Raw genomic sequence first — 23407 nt, 5'->3', positions numbered from 1 at the left:
AAGGTGCCCATATTTCATGAAGCCTGGAATTGTGTCGTCCATTTGACGCTTGATGCTGTAGTAGCTTTTCCCTATTTTAATCACACCGTGCAAAGAACATCAGGGCAGAAACACTGTGGGCCACCTCTTCCAAAATACCCCGATCCCTTATTACCAGAATCACCCCCGCCACACACACACACACTATCCAGGCTAATTATCTCTAGGCACCCAGGTGTTTGGACTGTAGCGCCCCCAGTTCTTGATTTTAGCCTTGCAGAATGGGACTGATGGGAGCTAGAGCCCAAAACACCCAAAGGGCAGCCGGTTGCCTGCCCTTCCCACACATGAAATTCCAAATGTTTTGCCCTAAAAGCACAGTGTAGTTAATGCAGGGGTAATTCACCTGATAACGTTTTCATTCTGAGGTGACGAGGGGGAGAAGGAAATAGGTTTGCAAGGGGTGAGGAGGTCTATGGCCCACTGTGCCAGTGCAGGGTTAACCCAGGTCATTGCCGGAGTAAGCAGCTGCAGAAAAGCTATGGGGAAGGTTTCCAGATGTTGGTCTCCAATCATGGCTGTCATGAGAAGTGAAGTGAACCGATTCTCACCTCAGCAGGAGACAGAACATGCCTTTTGGTAAATGGCTTTGTCCTTCCTTAAACCTGGAGTTTGGGGCATCACTTGTGTGAGAATAAACGCACGGAAGCAATTCCTTCCCAATAAAGTGCATGTTTTCAGAAAGGCCAGTACATGTACAGATACATTATCAGTGTGGGCTCTGAAGAGGTGCTTTTAAAAATACCCATTCCCACTCTCAAGGAACAATTTTGTCATTGCACCTTCTTTGGATGCAGCTTCCTGCCCTTGTAAGGACCTGGCTTTTGAAGCTGCATCTGGGGCAGCCATTCCTAGCAAGCTGGTGGCTGTAAGAACCAAACCAAAGCTGGTCAGTGGTCTTGGCAAGGTGGACCACCTCAGCTACCTCAACCCAGGTTTTAAACAAAAGGTACTCAGCTGCAGTGCGTCACTGTAGGATAACATCATGAAGGATACCCAAGTATGTGAAAAATCAGACTTTATGGAATCTCCAAATTATTCCCTGCAGACATGGTAACCACATCATGTATGTTTGAGAGGGATATTTCTAAAATTAATTTTGTGAGCCATCTGAAGGATCTGCTTTCAGGAAAAGTGGGTCAAGAATCTGCCGTTGGCAGCCTGCTAAAATAAGGCCAGACAAGTTTAAATGTCTTCTGCTAGGTCTGGAGTTGCAGACATGTGCACAGAGAATGTTAATCCTGTCTCTAAAGCTCCCAAGTGTATTGAGGGGAAGGAGGACCAGGCCTGGTGCGACATCTCAGAAGCGGAGGGTGCAGCTGCAATAAGCGATCACAAAGGTAAGTGGGTGAGGGTTGTGCATGCAGGCTGCATTTTCTCCAAAGCTCTTTCTCCGAGTGTCTCGTGCCAATAACGAAGTGGGGACGGATGCGCTGCTGAGGGCTTGCTTTGGAAATATTGGCACCGGAAGTGCTTTAAAGTGCATGAAACTAGGACAAGAAGGAATGACTCAGGGAGAGGCTGTGCTTGTGTGGCCATCCTTTCCCAGTCAGTCCAGTTCAGTGTCAAACTGGGACAGGGTAGCATGTCAAACTGGGCATTTAGCATGGCAGGGTAGGCACCTTTGCTCACAGTGAAGGTTGATGCTCTGCGTTGCTGCACTGAATCTCTCCTGCTGAAACAAGATGGGCTGGTGGGACCAAGAGCCTTGTGTGGGCTTGAAGACTGTGAAGTTGGATGCACGGTGAATGTGCATCTTTAAAAATAGTTGTGGCTCTATATCCTGACCCAGAACTTGAGTAGTTTCTAGGTCTTGTAATTTTCTCCCCACAACGTCTTTTTTTTTTTTAAAAATAGTCTTTTACCAAAGGGCAGCCTCTGCTTTAAGTGACCTGAGCATTTTCGGCTTCCTAAGAAGGTGCGTGTGTTCGGGATGCGGTGAGACCCTTGTCCTGAGCTGGCCTTGCCGAGTTGGACATTTACGAAGTGTATTTTGTTGAGAACCCAAAATACACGAATGGGCCAGGGCCATGTAGCTACCTCAGTTGTTGACCACCTTTGCCACTGCCTATCTAACCTGGCTGAACGGGGTTTACATGTAACAATAAGCCATAGTTTAAGCAACCCAGAATTCACAACAGCAGACCATGGGTTCTTTTTCTGAACTACTGGTAGCTAACAAACCATGGCTTGTAAGTGTAGATGGATTCACACAAGACAAAGTGGAATCCAATAGCCCATACCATGAGTTAGCATTGTGTGCAAAGCCAGCCATTGCTTAATGGTGCCTTTGTCAAGCTGAATCACAACTGGGGTCTGTGAAACAAGTATTTTATAGCTGGTCATTCTCCGAGACCTCACCGGCTTTGCTCTGTGGGGATGGGGGTGGAGTGCTTTGAAACGAGGCGGTGCCTGGTAGTGCCACACCTCCTTGCATGCCCTCCAGGGACAAAGCTGTGTTCTGCATTCTTTGAAATGCTGACTTTAAAGTTGGCATGTGGGGCTTGGTGCCTGCCATGCAGAGGACCAAACAGAGCACCTGCATCCAAGTTTCATGTGCATGCATCTCATTTTCTTGGTGAGGATGGAGGAAGGGACTCAAGGAACTGGGTGCTTCGTTCGGTCGGTCGGTCGTTCGTTCATTTGGACATTCACAGAAGTTTCCCATTAATATCTGCTCTACCCAAGTCCTGCCATGGCTTTGCGTTTCCTCGAAACTGCTTCTCTGGACTAATGTGAAAAAGGGAACTGGGGATAGCTCAGCTCTCTACCCAGTCAGTCCTTCTTAATGCACAGCTGGGGTTTGTATTTTGCCTTGTGTCAAAGCAACACAACCCCTTTCTCCTCCAGTGGTTACATTCTCCTTTTAAAGGACAACAGGAAGAGCTGAGAAGGCTGCTCCCTTCAGGCTTTCTGCAGGTATGGACATACTGACCTGGTTTACCTGAGTCAACCCCCTAGAATATGATCTTTCTCTTCAGCAAGAACCCACAGTTCAATGTGGGTTATGTGTTTGAACACAGCCATGCTAATTAACCATGGACAACCTAGGGTTCACAACCCAGTAACAAATCATGGGTTCTCTCTGTAGCTTGCTTGTAGTCAGCAAACCATGGTTTGTTAGCACAGCTGGGTTCACACAGCCCCACAGTCCATGATTCAACAACAGACGATGGTTGTCATGTGCCGTGAAAAACCTCATAACTTACAATCAGAGCAAGCAAAACACACCTGTGACTGTTTTTCTAAGAGAACATGTAACAGTGTGTAGGCACACGCATGCACACACACATCACAGAATCACAATACTGGTAAGGGGAGAAACAAACCCTTGAGCACAGTGTTTGATCTGCTGCCTGAGAACCTTCTGCAAACAGAATGACTTTTGAATGATTGTGGCGCTGCTTTCGATTTTCGTTGGATGTTGCTGAAGAAACCTGCACTGATGCTAGACTGAGAACCGAAGAGCCAAAGAGTCTTTTCCTAACAGCCAGAAAAGGTTTTGTAAACCAGGCCCCTAAGTGCAACCCTTTTCTTCTTTCCATTAAAAGAAATAATAGCAAGCATCGCTTTCTGAGCCTAAGATCTAAAAGTTTTGCAAAAACAAAGCAAATAGTACCCCTAGCAGTTATAAGTATTCATTTTCCTTTGGAAACACAAAAAAACAGTAGGGGGCGCTTTGGTATACACACCCACTGAGGAATACAACTCTTCTCCCAAAATAAAAAGTTCATAAATATATAAACACAGTTAAAGTGACAATTTACAAAAATACAATTTATTGCTAATGCTACTGACTTGCACCCCAGCAGGTGTCCTCGTTAAGTAGAAATCTTCACTTTGCCAAATTCTAGCATGCCAGATAGCAAAACCAGAAAGTTTGCTTTTGTCTTTGGATGTCTCATAACCCCACAGAAAGGTTAATTGGACAGAGAAAAAGGGAGGGATCCTGCATTTCATGTATATTCATGCTAAATTGGGAATAAAAGTAGATGGGTTTAGAAATCTGCACTTCATAACAAAAATAGGACAAGCCTTTTGTACACATCGTAATTCTAACTGTGAAAGGAGCTGGTGCATAAAGTAGTCCAGGCAAAAGTGGTACCATTAACAGTAGCAGCATTACCCAATTATCCGAAAAGGATAAAAAGGGGATTGAGAAATAGGATCAACGGTGGGTGGAGGGAAGGTGGGAGGGGGTGTGCAGTCATCCACATGTGAACCACGTTATCAAAATAAAATCGATATACATCTCACGCACACACATGCACACTAGAAAAGTCCAAATAGTACCCTGCTGATGGTAGTAGTTCAGGCTGTGTTCACAGTGAATTTCAGCAAAGCGGAGCAGCGGGGAGTCCCCTGCTTCCTACCCGCCCACACGCTTGCAGAAGTCTTCAGCGTCGGAATCAGATGACTCGAAAAAGGACACACGCCTGCAAGCTGGAAATCCACCAACCATATCCTCTCTATGGCTTTGCAGCAAAGGCTGCGCTCTCCTGGAAATGATTCATTCCCCGCGTGGGCCAAGGAAGTTTTGATCTGTACTTCAGGCAAGCACAGAATCGAACCTGCCAGTGAATATCCTGGCTGGCAGGAGCCTCTGTGCAGCCTTGCTTCCAGCTCCATTCACTCCCACAAATACCGCCTTCTCTGGACAGGATCTCGAGGCGTTCCAGTGGCGCACGGTTCGCGCACTCGACGATGCTTCCCTGCTGGAGTACAAGTGCCGTAGGGCTGCTCTTCACCCCTGCCAGGGCCTTCCTGGGCTCCACCACGTTTCGCCTCAGTGGGAGCCTCACCCTCCGGGTGCCCGTGCCATGCTCGCGCCCCATCCCCTCGCCTCCGGGTGCCACTGCCTTCACCAGCCACAGTCCTCAAGGTAGTTGCATTTCAGGTTGGCCTGGCAGGTGGCGGTTCTGGGCCTGCGGATGCTGGAAATAGCTCATAGTGGCATTCTGCTGCAGCAGGTGAGGCGGCTGGAAGAGCTGGGGGTTCTGGCCTGGCTCAGCCGCACCTTGCATCTGCAGAACAATGGGACAGCCTACTTCAGAGCCAGGCTCATGCGCCTGACCTCGGGGCAGCTTTCCGGAGAAAAGGCTGCCATTCAGAAATACCTTGCTGGGCTTGTATTGCTGCCATCAGGAGGCCTTGCTGCTTAGCCCTGTTGGGGGCCACAGCACCTAGTTTTAGGAGCCCTTGAATCTGGAGGTTTCATTTGGCCAATGACCATCTGGACCCACCCTTCATGAATTCATGTAATTCTTCTGTTCAAGTAAGAGTTCATCTTACTTAACACAGAAACATTGAAACCGATGGAGCTTCTGGTTAGATGTGGTCAACTGAAGCCTCACTGCTTTCAACAAGTCTTCTGACGAAGTCTGACAACTCGTGGTTCTAACCCACGGAACACAGAAGAGCCTGCCTCATACCGGGTCACTGGACCATTAGGTCTTCTCTCCCAGGGCCGTCTGTGCTGTCTGGAAGGGAATCTCCACGGGTCCCAGCAGGACTGGTTCAGCCCTGCTCTCCAAAATGCCGGTGATGGACCCAGGCACCTTCAGCACGGGGCGCACCCCTACGCTCCAGCCCACGGCACCCAAGAAGAACGCTGGGTGCCGCTGCTGCAATGGGCCACCAAGTCCGCTCCGACGTACGGCAGCCCTGCGGGCGAAGGGCCTCCCAAAGGCACAGTCCGTGACAGCCCGCTCTGCCCTTGCACAGGCCAGGCTGCGGCTTCCATGGTGGAGTCAAGCCAACTTCCTTCCCTGTTTCTGCCCTCGACTTTCCCCAGCACAACTGTCTTCTCCGGGAAGGCTTGTCTCCTCACAATGTGCCCAGGGTAGGACACCCTCAACACTGTCATTTTTGCTGCTAGGAAAAGCTCTGGCTTGATTTGCAATCAGGGTGCTACCTTATATGGAAGGTAGCACCCTAATAGCTTGCTATGATTTATGGGGGTGGGTGGCAGCAATCCAAGATTCCAGAAAAGGGGCCTTCCCAGCCCCATCCGGAGATGCCCATAGTGGAACGCAGGCCCTTGGGCATCTCTTCCACCAGTGAGCCACAAACCTTTCCTCCCTCCCGGCTCCCAGCTTCCGACACCCTTCCCAGTGACAGGGTGGCGGACACGGATTACCTGAAGGTAGAGCTGGTGCTGCTGAAGCTGCTGCGGCTGCCACTGGGGGAGGGCGCTGGGAGGACGGCTCTGCTGCGCCATGACGCTGGTGTGCGGCATCATCACGGAAGGGGTGAACACCGGGGACGGGGGGGGGGCGTGGAGGGTGGCACTGGTGATTGGCTGCACCTGGACTGTAGGCGGCAGCCCTGGCTGCTCTTGCGAGAACCTGCAGAGCAGAGGAAAGGATTTCTGACTGATGTTCCAAGTGCCTTGGGGGAACCAGGAGGCGTGGTGCTGGCCCCGGGCAGGTAGATGCTTCGCTCAGCATCGCATGAGAGGACGCAAGAGGGGCGCAGGTGCTCTGTTCACACGAAGCAATGCTCCTTCATTTTAAAGTCATTTTATAACAAGGGATTTTGGTAAGGGCATTTTCCTTTTCACCTCTGCAAGACAAGCTGCACTGACAAAAAAAAATTGCCCCATGCATCTTTTAAAATGTGCTCTGTCTTCTTTCCAATCCCAAAGGAAAAACACAGTTACATAAGTTTTTCACTTAGAAATAGGTTCAGTGTTAGAGCTCAGGGTGAGAAGTGACTGTGAAGGCTGCGGACGATTGCTCTCCCGGAAGCTGGCATAACTTGCACGACCCGTCAGTGCCAAGTGCACAGCAAGCACCTAAGACCCCCCACCGGGGGGGGGGGGGACTCTGGCTCCGTCAGCCTGCCATCGGTCCAACTTTCTGGAACTGCGGAAACATCAGCCTGTGCGAAGCGCCTCAAGGGCCAGAATCCTTGTCTGGCGGACCATGTTTGTGTTTGGCTGCTACATGCTGTGCAGTCAAGCCCTGAAAGAACTCTTTCTTTTTTTTTGTGGGGGGGTCCCTTAAGATCCTGCAAGGAAGGTCCAAGGACTGGCAGCTTGACGAAGCGGTGGGAGCACGCTGGGGGGGTGGGGTTGGCTTCGCCTGCCATCTGCCAGTGCTGTGCTGAGCGGGACGATTGCCCTCATGCCCATGGGACATGCAGGCCTGCACGGACTGATCTAGCAGCATCCTGTCGGAGAAATGGCAAAGCTGCCCCACAGCAGTGAGGGGAGTCCCTGCCAAAAAGCTCCTACGGAGGAGAGGTTTTCTTAGAGCCACGGGAGGGGATGATGGGACTAAATCCCTTACTCGGGCCAGCTGCTGTCCCAGCCATCGCTAGTCGCCTGGGCACTAACAGCCTCAGCATATGAACTGCATATGGAACGCAAAGAATTTAGCATCACGGCTAATTTGGTTGTAGTTTGGCAAGGGAAGGTTTACACTAGAGGACCAAAGGCAGCTTGGAATCCTGTTATGTGAAACACCACCTGATTCAGACAGACAAACAGAAACACCGAAACAGAACAAGTCAGAAGGGGCCTCCCGGGTCATCTAGGCTGACCCCCCAGCTCCAGCTGGCTCCACTCATGACATGCCCACCATTCAAACCAGCCTGGGTAAAGCAAAAGGCTGGAGCTATAAATGCATACACCTCTAAAAAGAAGGGTAACCTACAGAAAGAAAATCAAGGAAGCTGTTTCAGCAGTAAAAAGAATTAAAATCCACAGAGTGCAATACCTTTATTATGACTCGGAAATTCACAACAATGAGAAAGTAAACCTTCCAGGAACCTGTGATCTGATGGGCGGTGAAGAAATGCAGTAACAATTTAAAAAGCTGGCCATGGCTCACTGACAAAGCCCTCACTTTGCATGCAGACAGTCCCTGGTTGGCTCCTTGGCATTTCCAGGAAGGGCTGGCCGAATCCTGCATGAAAGTGTGTGTTGACCACCCTGGGCCGGGGGACCAAGGATCTGACTCCATCTAAGGAGACTTCCTAAGAAAGGTGTTACACTCTGTGGACGTGGTAGTGTGGTACCTCTCCAGGTACCCCTCAGACAATAATTGCATTCGTACCTTAAACTCCGATTTTGGCTGTAATTAGGTGGCGGCCTCTCGCCGATTTCCGTTGGCATCGGAGCAGGCACCGTGATCGGGTGTGTCTGAGGAAACACCACGGGGCTGTTGTAGAGGGGCACTGAAATGTTCATCTGCAAAGGAAGGCAGGGCTGCTGGACCGGAGCTGCTCTCATGACCTGCTGCTGCTGCTGCTGGTGCTGCACCTGGCCGAGAAAGGCACATCCCTTGGTTACCAAGCTGACCCTTTCCAAGGTGGTCGACAGCAGCAAAAACCAGGGTTTTGTGGCACCCCAAGACAACCTTTCACAGGCCAATGGACACATCTGATAAAGCAGCTACAGTCAACAAGTTTATGCCAGAACAAGCATGCTGGCATCGAGGCGCCACGTGACAGCTGGTTGGCGTGGGCTGGTATGGCACAGTGATCTATTTTTGTAAAACAACTATAACTACTCTTCATCCACAAGGGAGCCTAGGGTGGTGTACATAAAAGGAATCAATAAGAAATTGTTAAAAGGAAATATGGAACAACAATGAGAAGAGGCATGAAACTATTCGACTAGACAGAAAACAAAACCGTTCAAGTAAACATTTGATATTTAAAATATCTTAAAACATTTTTAGCCCACACTGAAAAGATGACAAAGGAAGGGCCAAGGGTGTCCCCCCTGGCAGGCTGTCCCAAAGTCAGGGGGCCTCTTCAGAGAATAATACACTAAGGACACAATCCTGTGGCCTTCCGACATTTGTCTGGGAGTGCCATAGGATTTTTTGGTGTTCCAGCAAGCAGGCCCTCTGACCTCAGTCCATGGACTTGGACAACCGAGATCCCACCTCACAGCCAGTGCAGTAAGAACCACAGCGGATGCCTCTGCAAGAGCAGAAATACAGCCTGGAGAGAAGGGAACGGGGGTGTGCCGGCACAGGGAGAGGTGGAGCTGGGGCCGGCTAGCTGCGCCAAGTCCTACCTGTAACCAACCAACCTGCTTTCCCTCGCCACCCCCGGTGCTTAATGGAGGCAGCCAGAACCAAGTGTCCCCTGCACTTTGCCCCAGCCACGGGATGTGTGGGGCGGGACCGATGCCACTCAATGGAGGCTAGCCCCACTGAACTCAGTGGAGCTGACCCAAGCAGAAGTTGATAGGACGGCATTCCCCCCTAAACAATACCCTTACAGTGCCCTGCCACATCTGGAATGTAGCAGCTCGTTCTCTGAGTGTACAGGCTTGTGTGGCCAAGACAGCAGCTTGCATGCGCAAGGTCCAAGAAGGCTTAGGGAAACCCCAGCAGAAATACAAAGAACCCATGAGAGGCCGCACCCCAGAGAGCCCAGCAAGGAGCAAGCACACACCGGTTCCAGAACGCGGGTGGGCTGATGTGCTCTGGAGAATCAGAAAGCTTGCATGATTTTGCAGGGACAGAAAACGGGGGACAGGATAGCACACCCAGAAAGGAATGATGGTCCTTTGCAATAGAGGAGCATGCCATGAAAATACAACCTAAGGCAACAATCCAAATAAAGCAGCTACAGAATAACGCACTGGGAGGCTAAATTTTTGAAAAGATAACCAATGAGATGGATGGATTGCAAAAGCGAGTCACGGCCTTGAATTTAGAAGAGCTGAGCAGGGCTGTCACAGACAGAGCGTTCTGGAGGGTTTTATTTATATGGCTGCCCTGTGCTGATGGCACTTTACCACAATGGACAGGATGAGGGAGTGTGTCAGGTGACGATTCGTTGGCCGCCTGCGGCGCCCTGATAAGGGAAGAGCAAGCAGGACATCTGAAGCAGCCTCGCAGTCTGGATTGGGTGCAACCAACGGTCAGGCGGTACGGCTGGCAACCTAGCAAAGCATCCCGACTCCACGGAAACCGCGGTTCTGACCTGCGTTGAAGTGACACAAGGTTCCCTGAGGAATTGCTGGGGCGAGGCCAAGTGCGTGCCGCAGAAATGCTTGGATCCCATCAGGTCTGGCTGCTGGGACTTCTTGGACGGGGCTGGCCTGCTCCCTGCTGCGGGGACTGGCGCCTGGGACAGCCTCCGGGGGCTCTGATGCTGCGCGCTATTGAAGGCCACAGGCATGGGCTGGTGCATCAACATCTGCGGAGGCAGAAGAGGCAGGGAAGTGACGCGGACGGCTGGGGTTTGCGAGGGCATTGGCGAGGCGGCTGCAGAGGGTGGCCCGAAAGCTCGAAACAAAACGAGGGCTGCAGAAGCTGATCAATAGACAAACCTATTGTTTAGGGGGCTCCCAGAAGGAGGTCTTCTGCCATCATCATCCCTATTATCATCATTACCATTTCTTAGCCACCTTTCTCTTAAAAGAAGGACTTAAGGTAGCATACATACAGTCTTCAAGACGTAAAATTTCCCTTAAAAATCCCCAGCAAAGCAACAGTACAAATCATAATTACGTTTCTGACTGCGAACGATCAAAATGCACAGGGGAGCAATTTTGTAGTACGGGCAGGAGCTATTGCGAAGTATAAGGAGTGTGTGTAATTTGTGAAATCAGCCAGACAAAGTAGCCACTAGGTGTCACCCAACCTTTGAACATAGTGTCACATTAACCATCCCACGATTTAAACTGAGTAGTTCATAGTACCATTTTATAGCAAAATAGTGCAGCATTTTCATTTTTAACAAAACCACTTCCTTTCGTTCAAAGAATTTGCTTCTCTCTATGAGCCAAAAAACTTGGCTTGATCTTAGGGTCAAACTAGGCAAGACGAAACTCTGTGCATCTTTTCCCTGCAGGTTAAAAGCAGCCGGGAGTAGAGTACGCTGGGGAAAGGTGCGCAGCTGCCCCCACCCTCCCGCACAGCAGCCCAGATCGCTGCACCCGGGCAAAATGCAAAGAGGCTGGAGAGGCCCAGCTTTGCTTCCAAGGCAGAGCAAAGAGAAGCGGCATGCGGCGTGGTCCGCTTTGGAAGGGTGCTTTGCTCCGAGAGAGAGACCTGCAGGTTGGAGTCTTGCACGAGCTGGAGCTGCTCCTTTATCACATGGAGTTCTTCCTGCTGCGTCTTGATGTCTGCCTGCAGGATGCGTGTCCGCTCTTCCAGTTGTTCCTTCAGCTGGTGCATCATCCCCATCTGGGTTGGGAAGTGATACATAGGCTACGAGCGCATGAAAGAGAGGGAGGGAGGGAGGGAGAAGCATCACTAAGCTGAACATTTTGCCCATAACTGACTCTGGAGAAGCAGCGTCTCCATGCACAAGATATTAGGGTGCATGTCTGGGGAGAGAAAAGTCCCACAGCTGCATAGGACTTGTTTCTGTGTAAACAGGCATGGGATTGCGCCCTCAGTATATGCAGCTGTTGCAATGACCCGGTCCACACCACGCAAGAACCTACACTGAAGAGTTGTGATGTCACTGAATGGCAGGTTGTGTAGCCCAAACCAGGGGTGTGTGAGGGGCCTGCTCTGCAGCGGGAATCCATCGAATTCCCTTGGCTTGGGTGGCTGGATCCTGGCTTCTTGCAGTCCGAAGTCCAGTGCAGCACCAAGTGCCCCGAGCATTTGCATGGCAGCCTGTGTGAGCAGCCCCTTCGTCCACACACACGATTCAGACTTGAGCCAGAGCCAGGCATGAGGAAGAAGCCTGATGAGCAGAAGCAAGCCAGATCCCATGGGATTGTTGCAACCCCACTTTTAACCCAGCTGCACTAACAAGGCATGTCTCGTTGGCCAGAAACCACTCATGAAGGGAACCCGCTGTTTGTAGATGAGTTGTGAACTGTGGTTTGTTCATTATTGGTTGGTTTGGCATCTCCTAGCTTTTTTTGTTAACACTTCACATATTCAGGCTTTTTCTTATAATCCCAAGAGTCCTTCCATGCACTGCTGCCGGTTTCTGCACTCCTCATCTTACACCAGTGCATTTGAGGCATCCCACCTAAAAAAGCTTGCTATAGCTGATGTCTGGAATTCCACAGCACAGGGTAAAGTGATGGTTGCAAGGGGACGGCAACGGCTTTCAAAGGGGATTAGACAAACGCATGGAGGATAAGGCCAACTGCGACTTCCAGCCATTAGGGCTACCTGCTCTTGGAGGTCGCATGCCTGTTGCTGGAAGGGTGCTAATGCATTTTGGTCCTGCTTGTTGGTGTCTGACAGGTAGTGAGCGGGCCACTGAACAGAAGCAGAGGGTGCTAGGTGAGATGGACCCTTAGTCTGATCTGGTACGGCTCTTCTTCTGCTCTTATACATGCAGAATTAGCCCGCAAGGCTCCCAGCAGCCTCTTCTCTGAGTGACTCATCACAACTGTAACTGCAAAGCTTCGGTAAAGTTACAGCCTCAGATGACCCCAAACCATTCACTGGGCTCTTATTTATTAATGTTTATCCTGATCATATTACAGATCTAAATACACACACACACACACACACACCCTCCCCTCCCCCTGCAAAAGCAATGAACAAGATGGTATGGTTATAATACCAAAAAAAATCATCAAATAAAAAATCCATTGACGCTATCAAAACAGCCTCTCACAAATTCACAAGAGAGCGATTTAAGGCAGTGTGGGTAACCTGCAGACTTCTGGACATTTTGGACTACCACTTCCATTAGCCCAAGCTAGCACAGCCATTGGTGAGGCATGATGGGGATGGGAGGCCAAAACATCTGGAGGATCACAACTTGCCCACCCCGATCTCAGGGCTTTTTAGCCAAACACCACTGCTCGGTGCATTTCCCCTTCTCTTCCTGGTCAGATCTCTCTCTGCACAGCATGGGAAGTGAGCGGCATTAGCCAGCACCTGCGGGCACGTCACACGGGCTGAAAGTTTAGCCATAACCAGAAAGAAGATGGCAGACCTGAGGCTCCTCCAATGCCAAGTTAAGTTCTCAGTGATCTTTATGCGGGGCTGCTATACAAAGCACAACCAGGACTGACTGGGCATTGCTGAGGACGTACCATGACCGCTTGCTGTGCAGGGACTGTGGGCTGCGCCATGTGATGCTGTGGGAGATGCTCAGTGGGGGTCTGAGGAGTTATTATACCCTGCGGAAGAGAGAGAAAAACAGTCCACTGGATGGATCCAGGGCAAGGAAGAATGCACATATCTTTCTCGCGGCAATACTCATCAGGAGACACCCTTGTGAACAAGATTCTTGCTGAGATGGCAAAGCTTCCCCATTTCTGCCTGCAGAAGACATGGAAGGAAGGCTCACCTAACTGGAATCTTCCTTCCACTGAAAGGATAAATAAATGCATAGCTTGTCAGGCAAAGGTGTTCGAGGGCTAGGCGTCTTCCTGACATGCTAGCTGTCTGTGCGCAGGGGACGGATTGCTGGCTAAGGTTCCTTCTCCTGGGAAAGATTTTCACAGCACTTGGCCTACTGGCAAAAGCCTGGCTACTGGTGCTCAGTCATTCCTGGGCAGCAGAGCACTGCTCAGTGGCCCCAGCACACCCGACAAGCTTTGCCGCAGGAGCCCCAGTCTGCAGCTACGAAGGGGGTGCCTACGGGGTCTCCTTCCCAGTCTACCAGAAAAGCCTTAGTCCAGCATCTAGAGTTCGAACCCTCTAGAAGCCCAGAGAACTGCCCCAAACTCAAGACATATCTTACCATGTACCTTGCAAGACTGCCTTGAGTGGGATCCGTCTGGTTGACTGGCCAATATTGTTCTAGCAGCCCCAACCTTCGTGCTTTTAACAGCAACCAAGCCTGCAGATACAGACAGGTCATCTGCATGCTATAAATAGCAGCACCTGACCAACTCTGCAAGTTGAGCTGCTGTTAAAAGCATAGCAGCAGCCCAGGTCATTCATTCTTCCAGCACCAGTGTGAACTGCAAGATGCTCCTGCAGTAGCTTGTTTGCTCTCTCAGACAAGGTAGCCCATAAAAACATTATCAGTCCTCTCCTGTGCATGCCTACTGGAAACAGGTCCCATGGAGTTCAGGGAATCACAACTGGTGAGTGCCAAAGCACAGGTGCTTTTGCTCCCCTTCAGAAGACCAGCTTTCTCCTAGAAACACAGAATCATAGAAGAAGGCAGCTGGAAGGGGCCTACTAGTCCACTGAGTCCAAGCCCTTGCTCAGTGCAGGACTCCAGTTAAACCCTCCTTCTCAGGTGGCTTTCCAACTAGGTCTTGAATGCCTACAATGCGGGAGAGCCCACAACTTCCCTGGGTCACTGCTTTCAATGTCCTACTGCCTGAGTAGTCAGGAAGTTCTTCCCGATATCCGGCTCCATGTAACTTCAGCTTGATATTCCATGTCCTGCACTCTGGGATGACTGAGAAGAGATCCTGCCCTTCCTCTCTCTGACAGCCTTTCAAGTACTTGAAGGGGGCTATTGTATCTGCTCTTAGCCTTCTCTTCTCAAGGCTAAGCATGCCCAGTTCTTTCCATCTCTCCTCACAGGGCTTTCTTTCCAGGCCCTTGAATCATTCTTGCTACCCTCTTCTGAACCCTTTCCAGTCTGTCAGCACATCTCTTCCAGTTTGTGTTGCTGGGGTTTCTAGCCAGCCTCCCTTTATTTACCTGTGTGCTGCTGCTTGAAGGAAGCCTGAGAGGTGCTTTGTCTGACTGCCCCATTGGTAATGATTGTCTGGTCGGGGTGCTGGCATCCGTGTGCCGTATGGATGAGGTGGCTGCCAAAGAGAATCATACTTTATGGAGGAGTTGACCGTGGGAATCTGAAAAGCACATCACCACTAATGCCCAAAGCTGCAATATCTCCATTTCGTCAGGAATGAAGAAAGAGCAGCTCCTTCCAGGCTAGGTGAAATCTTTATGAGAAACGATCCCTAATTATGGTCCAGGGAGCAGAATCTGATAAATGGGAGGTTTGCCATGTATCTGCAGCTTCTGAGGTGCTTTCCAGGCACACACGAACATGTTTTCCTCCCATGTACACATCAGAACACCAGAAGAGGCCTGCTGGATCAGATCAAGGGCCCATGGAGTGCAGAATCCTGTTCACACCATGAACAACCAACTGCCAAAGGGAAATCTACATGGAGCAAACATGGAAACAGAACGAGGCAGAAGGGGTCTACCGGGCCATCTAGTCTGACCCCCAGCTCTAGATGCCTCTGCTCATGACATGCCTACCATGTGCATGTCTAGCTTATCTTTGAACACCCTCACTGATGGGGCCTCAACCACCTCCCGTGGAAGCCCACTCCATACCCTCGGGGTCCTGTCAGGAAGTACTTCCTGGCATCCAAACTGAACCTTGGTTCCCTGAGCTTTGCTCCATTGGAGCCCGTCCTGCCCTCTTTTGCAGGGGAGAACAGGTCTCTACCCACCTCTGTGTGACACCCCCTCACATACCTGTATGTGGCCAACAGATCCCCCTTGGAGTCTCCTCTTTTCCAGGCTGAAAAGGCCCAGTTCCCTCAGACTCTCCTCATACAGCTTTCTTTGCAAATTGATCTTTGTGACCCTGCGTTGCACTGACTCCAACCTGGCTATATCCTTCCTGTAATGTGGGACCCAGAACCGAACACAATACTCCAGTAGCGGGCGCACCAGAGTTGTACATAGTGGTAGTAATACCTCACTCGATCTAGAAGCCACACTTCTGGCTATGCAACCAAGGGTGGCGTTCGCCCTCTTGACTGCTGTGCCACACTGCTGGCTCATGTTTAGCCTGCAGTCAACCAGCACCCCAAGATCCCTTTCACAAGTGCTGCTCTCCAGCCACTTGTCCCCTAACCTGTACTTATCACTGATTGAACAGGATCAGTTCCAGAACTGAGCCCTGGGGGACCCTGCTCATCACCGGCCACCATCCCAATGGTTCCCCACTAATAGTGACCCTCTGCAATGCACACGAGTGCAGCAGCACCCTCCCACCCATGTTCCCCAGCAACTGGTGTACATGGACACACAGCCTGGAGGTAACACATGGCCATCAGGACTACTAGCCTTCACCTCCCTGAATCTACTCAATTCCCTTTGGAAACTATCCAGATTGGTGGACACCACCAAAACTTGTGGATGTGGGTTCCATCATTTAATTGTGTCCTCTGTGAAGAAGTCTTTCTTTTTATCTGTCCTGCATCTCCCACCAATCAGTTCCAAGGGATAACCCCAGGCTCTAGTGTTATGAGAGAGCGGGAGAGAATATATATGTATACCTCCCCAGTTTCTGCACATTATATATAATTTTGCATGCTTCTTTCATGTCATGTACACAGTCACACATGTAAAGCAATTGTTCCCTTTTTTGCAGGTCAAAGTGATGCTTCCCCACCAAAGAACACACACACACACACACACGCGCACGCGAGAGGTGGTTTAGAGATTTAAAGGAACATTGATGAACACAACTGCAGTGCTCTTCATCACTGTATTATGTAGAAAAAGTTGCGGGCTTTGGTGCTCAGTGCTAGGGAAGCCACATGACCTACTTCCTGGGAGACAGTCCTCTATTTTGGAGAGCTGACAGTACAGTTTTGACAGTGTCCTTTCTTCTGATGGGCTGCTTTAAAGATCGCAGGTCATAAGAGGGGTGAACCGCCTTGGCTTTCAGGTGGGAACCATGCACTGATTAAATGCAGGATTGAATGAGAGCTGCTGAATCTCTCAAAGACGCCCAAAGCCCTTGAAACGCTCAAGAAGCAGGGGGCAACCAGAAGTGCCAGAGGCAGAGGAGGACTGAGGGATCGGCCTGGGTAGGGGACTTGGGGGAATTGGTGCTGGGCGGAAAGCTCTCCAGAGCTTCTTTGCAGGACTGATTAAGAATGGTAATGAATGCTGTTTAAGTTCATTTAAGCACTCCCATCCTAGGATCTGGAAAACAACACTCTATTCCCTTGTGGTTATAAATCCCATAATACACGTTTTCATTTTGTTCATGCAGTGCCGGGATCAATCAACCAGGCTATGGAGGGACCTCAGACAAGAGGATGCATTTCGGGGGCAGGGACTGTATGAGGAAGCTGAGGCAGCTTTGTGGCAGGCAGTTGCAGACGGCCCAAGGTGCTGGATTTTTATTTATTGAACTAGCCCCATGATGCTGTGATTAGGCACCTCAGCACAAAATAGATTACTGCAACTTCACTGTATGAAAGAGAGAGCGTACGAGGAGCCTCCCTGGACTGGACGGATGGTCTGTTAACTTTCAGTGAAGGACAGAAAACGCCTCAAGAAAATCAGCAAGGAAGACAGGAAGTAAAAAGTTCTTCCCTGACGTACATCTCAGTACCTGACATTCACCTGCACGCCATCTGAGCAGAAAGTGGAACTAGTAGCCATTAATGAACTTGGCACTCACAGATTTTGTACACAGACTTTGCAGCACATGAGAACACAAAGCAGACGCTTGGGGGTTGTCGGAGCAGCAAAGAGAAGGGCACATTGCCTTGCCAAGGGGACCGTCTGAAGTAGCTGAGGAGCAACACCAGGCCCTGGTCCACCTGTTCCCACCTCCAAATTTCACCTCCCATCTCCTACTGCGCAGAGATGCCCCCAGAGGTGAGAATACCCCCATGGTACCACTGTGGTTGTTGCTGGAGGGGATACGTACATGCAGAGTCGGAAAGCGCTGTATGTGAAGATCGGCGGGAACTGTGAGAAGAGACAGAGAGCCTCTCACGACTGGCTTCTTGGTTTGCTACACATTGCTGGATATTGATGTAACTTCCATGACTCTGGAAAGAGGTAAACCCCATATTATCTTGTTAGCAGTAAAAATCAACTGACGCTTAAAAAAAGAAGCAACAGAAACACCCAAACGCCATTCTTCTGACCCAAAAGACTGGTCACTTTCCTTTGGACTGAATGATTTGAAGATCTTGTATTCTAGGAATTGAAATTAAGCCACTTTGCAAGATGTCTGTGTTCAGCTTTCACAAGGAATGAGAGGATCCTCAGTTCTTTTGCTGGTGATAAGCTCCCTGAACAGGGAGCCAGAAGCTTTACTGAAAGGGAGGGACTATGGGGAAGTCTCCAGCTTGGATTCCACTCTTTCCATGAGCAGAGGCTTCTCTTTTCAGCTTTGGCAGAGGGCTATTCAGAGCAAAAAAGGTTCTGTTTTCTGTGGAGTCTCAATAAAAGAACTGCATTTTCGAAAGACTGTTGGAGTTCTGGAAACAGAGGGAAGTGGGGAAGGGGCCAGCTCACAACAGCAGCATCCATAGCACCAAGGAGGGAAGAAGCTGCAAGAAGAAGTCTTTTCTGATAACCTGGCGGTCCCTGTCTGCCCTGCCATGGCTCCCTTCAGACAACCCAGCTTCAAGTGGATGGGCTGGGCGGGAGGGGAGGGGAGGGGAGGGGAGGGAGACCATCCTTGGAATCCAGCATGAGGGTTGCAAACTGACATAAAATGGGGCACTGCTAGATCTAGTGATGGACAGGTCCTCCCTTTAACATTGCTGGGGAATGATCAGTTTAAAGAAGCCACAGAAAGCTCAGCTTGAAGTTAGTCTGGCACCACTGGCAAAGGTTTATTTTTAAAATGTTAACTGAGTTGACCCTATTAATGGAGCAGGCATGACGATGCCAAATTGATTATTTAAAAAAGCAATGGAAAGTGTTGTTCTGGTCACAGCCCTGCCCCTGCTCAGGGTAGCATCATGCTCTGCCTTTAAAACACAGCACTGATCCAGAGAAAAATCAGATCAATAAATCTTTCCTTCACTTCCAGTCTTTGTCTGGACAGAATAGGTGAGTCAGCATGGAAGCCCTGGAGATGCAGCTGTATGGGGTGCAGCCAGCTATGGGGCCGGGCTCCAGGCGTTTCATCGCAGCTATGGGTGGCACAGATGCACATAGTCTAGGGAGCTCACAGCTCAGCAGCCGAAACCCTGTCTAACTCCCCTCACCCCCACAATGGACTATGCTGGTTGGGGGTGATAGGAATTGTAGTCTGCCCAGATCTGAGGGCCTGACACTGGGAAAGCTTGCAGCTCCCTCTTCTGCAAAAGGAGACGGGCCTTTGCGCACACCGGGTGCAGCACTCGTTCTGAGCGCGTTGTCCTGTCTGGCATGATCAGAAGGGGTCAGAAGCATTCTAGCTGGGGGCTTGCAATACCCAGTTCCCCCGTTTGAATGCTCACACCCCATTTCAAGAGGGCGAGTGAATTTCTGGACCTTGGAGAAGGCTGCAAGAGAAGGCTCTCTGGGAGCAGCCTCAAAGTTTTTGTGAGCATTTCCACTGAATGCTCACAAAGCTGTACGGCAAAAATGGGTAGTGCACGGACCTCCAGTTGATGGATTGCAAATCAGCACCGGTTATGTTGGTTAGGGTTATGGGGGATGCAACCCATGAAAATATGGCCACACATTCCCCATACCTGCTTCAGAGACTTTCTGAGCATCTTATTGGAATGTCAGCAAAGTGGGAATTCTTTAGGAGCATGGAGAAAGAGGATGGTGACATGGCAGCTGCCAAATTCTGTCAGTTACATTTGACTGGCAAAGGCTTACCCACAAATGCTCACAGAGAAGATCTGCACAGACATGAAACTGGAACATGATGCATGCCCCTCTATTTGGGAGGAAACTTACAAGCTTTTTTCTCGATCCTGAAAACTGTGCACTTGTGCATGCAGCTTCTTTCTCAAATTGATGCTTCGTGTCAGCCCCTAACAGTGTCTATGAGGTGCTCACACCCCCCCAGTGAAAATGGATCTGTCAGTATAAATATTGTTATATGTGAGCTTTTTCAAGGCCAGCTTTGTTACCAAAATCCCTCCTCTACACCTGAAAACCCTTGGTATTAAAATCCTTGAAGGCTTAAAGGAGCACAAAGAAACCAAAACCAAGATGGGTCCCTCAACCTGGACTCCACATTCTCCCCCACTCCAAAACATGCCAGTTTGTCACAGCTACAAACTCTCCAAACTCCATGGAACCCTAAACCTCTCATTTGCTCTTCCTCGTACCTTAAAGGAGGAAGATGCTAGTTCAATGGATGACTCCTCAAGGCCAAGATCTCGTCTTCTTTCAGCTCGAACCTCAGCATAGCTATAAATTAGCAGCAAAAAAAAAAAAAAAAAAAAGCATTAAGTCCATAAGCAGTCAATTAATTTTGTTCTCCATTTGTATTGCATCCCCCCCAAAATTGTACTTTGTCTTTGAAGATAATGGATATTTTCCTATGGAAAGCATACTATTATTGAAATCAGGACTGACCTCAAGCACATCTAACTGTCCCCTGCAACACCACATTTTGGTAGGAGATCGGTAGTGGGGAAGCCACTGCAGAGAACTGAGTGCCCTTCCCAGTTTTCTCACTGGAAAGATGTCCAAGGTCTCAACCCAAATCCTGCCTTGTGGTGCTCCATCTATGCCAGCCCTTTCCTGGGGCAAACACTGGCTTTGGGGCAGAAGATATGACAGTAACTGCATCAGTTTAGACCACCGACCAATCTGGTCCTGTACTGTAACAGGCTGCATGCTGGGAATGGTCAGCCTTGTCCTACGTTTAAACTTGCAATGGCAATATTGGGCAGTGAATGGAAAAGTCAGAACAAGCAGCTTCAGCATCCATGTTAGATTAACCAGGGTTTGGGATTCCATCTGGACCCTAAACTTTGGTTAAGCTTCTTTTTGGTTAGTGCAAAGGTTAAGAGCCATATCTGGGCCACTTTGGACCTCCACCACCTTGGGGACCACCTTGGTGGCTGCTAATCATTTGATGGTTTCCTGGTGGTTGTGCTTCTAAAGATAGAAATGCACCCCTCCCCACTCCACTCAAAGGTTTAGTTTCCTGCAGGAAATGCTTTAAAGTCAAACTGTGCTGATATATTTTGCAATTTGGTCCTGCCTTTGTTTGACTTTGGTCCTTCTCACTCCTGGAACATTATCTCTGAGAGCTCCCCACAAAATGAATGTCATTCTCATTCTCAGTGGTGGGTTGGTAGAAACAAACCAGCTTAATAAGCCATGGTTTCAAGCTGGCTTGTTTCCACTCACCATGTGTAAGGCTAACTGCAGTATGTTCAAGTTCACACATCACTACACACTGCACTGGATCTATAAAAGAACCGAAAGCTTCCAAATTCCTTGTCAGGGTTGAGCCAGAGGAAGAAAGAGGAGAGTCAGATTTGCAGAGTCCTTTGGCTCAATGTTGTGACGCGAAAACATGATTTAGCACGATGTGAGAATGCAGATAGAAAGCATCACACGCAGTCATTTAAAAGCATGTTTTGCTGGAAACCTCACTGCTTATGCTGCCACCTTTTAGTCTATTCGTGAAATTGCTATGGAGAAATGGGCAGGGGAAGAAAAGGGGCAGGTTCACATTCGCAGCCAATGCTGCAGAAGAAGCGAGCAACAAATAGACACCAGCATGGCCCCACGCCAATTCTGAACCATGATCGGTGCACGGAAGGGAGTGCCTTACTGAGCCAGATGTCCCACATGGCCAAACAGCTGAACAGATAGCATCTTCTTACCTGACGACCGTGTGGGTGCACACAATAAACTCAGGCTTGGAGTTCCACTGGTGGTAGGTGATGTAATAGTGCGTTTGCAACCAAATCCACTGCTGGCCTTTGGTCAAGAATCTGTAGTAGCAAGACTTGCCTTTCCCAAACTGCATCACTGTGTGGAGGGAAAAATCATTTTGGTAACACAACCATTCCGGTCTCGTCAACGTCAACTCGTCAAAATGGTGCAGCTCCCAGACTGAAGACTGGCAAGTTGCTTTGGCCCTTTTGACTGCTGATCAGCCCACCGGAATCTCAATAAGACTCATATTTTATTGATTTCGACCTGCGACTGCACATACAAAACAGAAGGGGTTTTCAAAAACCTGGCAAAGTCAGAAACAGCTGGGTCAGCAATGCCAGAGACCTGCTGTAAAAACTACTGATTTTATTAAAAATTATTTTGCACACTTGCTGAGAGGCAGTCATGCTCTTTCTCTCTCTCTCCCCCCTTCGATTCCATTTTCTGGCCCATGCCTGAGTTTTAAAGTTGACGCACAAACCTCCTGGTTGTCCCCTAACAGAGACAACACACTGGCAGAAGAAAAGATCTGCGGAAGAAGCAACCATTTGAAGCTGCTCGAAACTGCAATGCTAAAAAAGACCCCCCCAAAAAACTTTAAGGAAGTCATGCCAAATATCACAATGCAGCCCTTTCATGCCATTCTAGGACAGTCCTTCCAACGTTACAATGCTACCTTATGATCCGACCCTCCCCCTGCACCAACAGCAGCAGCCTGATATACACAAGTTAAGCGGACAGACCCTTTCCCTGGCATCTGGTTTCACCTGCTAAAGGCATGTACATTAGGCTTCTGTTCCAGCTGCAGGAGCAGTGCCCACAAAAACAGTGGCCACCCTATCCCAAAGCAGCCCAGCTGCACTGCAGTCGGAGAGACAGACGGGCTACGGACAGGCCCGGTGAGGACTAAAAGAGAAATGAAAAACAGAACTTGGCAGTGAGTTAAATATGCCTCTTAATCTGGTTAATGAGAACATCCAGCACAACCCGTAACAGGTCATGCAATTCAGACACTGCCAGGAGAGAGGGCGAGGTCTGCGGCAGAGATCAGTTTAATTCTTGTTACTTCAAGCCTGCAGCAAAAGGCATCCGTTGCCACACTGTGGTTTTCATGTGCAAATTACACACACATGCATGAACACACAGAGTTTGATTCGGTCTCTAGTTTCCAGGTCAGAGAGGCGGCTCTCTTGCATAACTTCAGGGCATATCTAAAGAAGGAAGGTTTATCACTGCACAGCATAGAGCTAGGTACCCTGCAGGAAGTAAAAATGCAACCTGTTTACCTTATTCTACTATTATTAGTAGTAGTAGTAGTAGGAGTAATATTAATGATACCTGTCCTGAACTGTTTCAAGAATCACAGGTGGGAGAAAGATACCAGAAGAATGTAGCATCAAACTGGATTTGAAGTTAAATGTATGTGTTTTGAGTGGGGGGGGGAGTGGCTTTAAATGAGCTAATAAAAATGCAAATAGAAGTTGTTGAGGTCAGGGGCTACTTATAATGATTGAAGCAGGGAAGATCACAGAGGGTCTCTCTTTTCTACCCTGCTGCAGCGCTGCTGAGAATTCCCTGGTTATATTTGCATTGGAAATATTAGTATTGGGGTGGGATCTCTTCCCACTTCCAGGGAGACAGGGGCCAGATTGATTCAAGGATTTTATTACATCATTATACCACCTAATGGCTGAAGTTCTCTGGGTGGTGACATGGGAGGGCCATGAAAGGGAAGCACAAGTAACAGCATTGCATTAAGTCTGTCCCAGGAATTGCAAGATGATACGCAGCTTTTAAAAACACACGGAAGAGAAGACTGTCGATGGCTGATAGTTATGATGGCTACAGAACCCTCCAGTATGACAATGTCAGATTAGATAAGCATT

The 23407-nt window shown here is 49.4% G+C and overlaps 1 protein-coding gene across 2 annotated transcripts in view; it reads right to left on the bottom strand.

Moving 5' to 3' along the window:
* Positions 1-610: 610 nt before the first annotated feature.
* Positions 611-23407, bottom strand: part of PASD1 (PAS domain containing repressor 1) — an 89935-nt gene continuing 67138 nt past the window's right edge. Inside the window, exons 13-19 of one of the 2 annotated variants that reach the window (XM_044427365.1) lie at positions 21467-21614; positions 19952-20033; positions 17593-17716; positions 14598-14707; positions 13025-13111; positions 11106-11219; positions 611-662 (exon numbers count right to left, since the gene is read on the bottom strand). In XM_044427365.1, the coding sequence (XP_044283300.1) occupies positions 660-662; positions 11106-11219; positions 13025-13111; positions 14598-14707; positions 17593-17716; positions 19952-20033; positions 21467-21614 (668 nt within the window). In that variant the 3' untranslated portion in view covers positions 611-659. Of the gene's footprint in view, positions 663-10083; positions 10204-11060; positions 11220-13024; positions 13112-14597; positions 14708-17592; positions 17717-19951; positions 20034-21466; positions 21615-23407 lie in introns of those variants that run through there. The other variant, XM_044427366.1, reaches the window with a different exon arrangement.

The sequence above is a fragment of the Varanus komodoensis genome, unplaced genomic scaffold, assembly GCF_004798865.1.
Source record: "Varanus komodoensis strain SLA01 unplaced genomic scaffold, ASM479886v1 scaffold18_3, whole genome shotgun sequence".
Taxonomy (NCBI): domain Eukaryota; kingdom Metazoa; phylum Chordata; class Lepidosauria; order Squamata; family Varanidae; genus Varanus; species Varanus komodoensis.
This window is presented reverse-complemented; position numbering and strand designations above follow the sequence as displayed.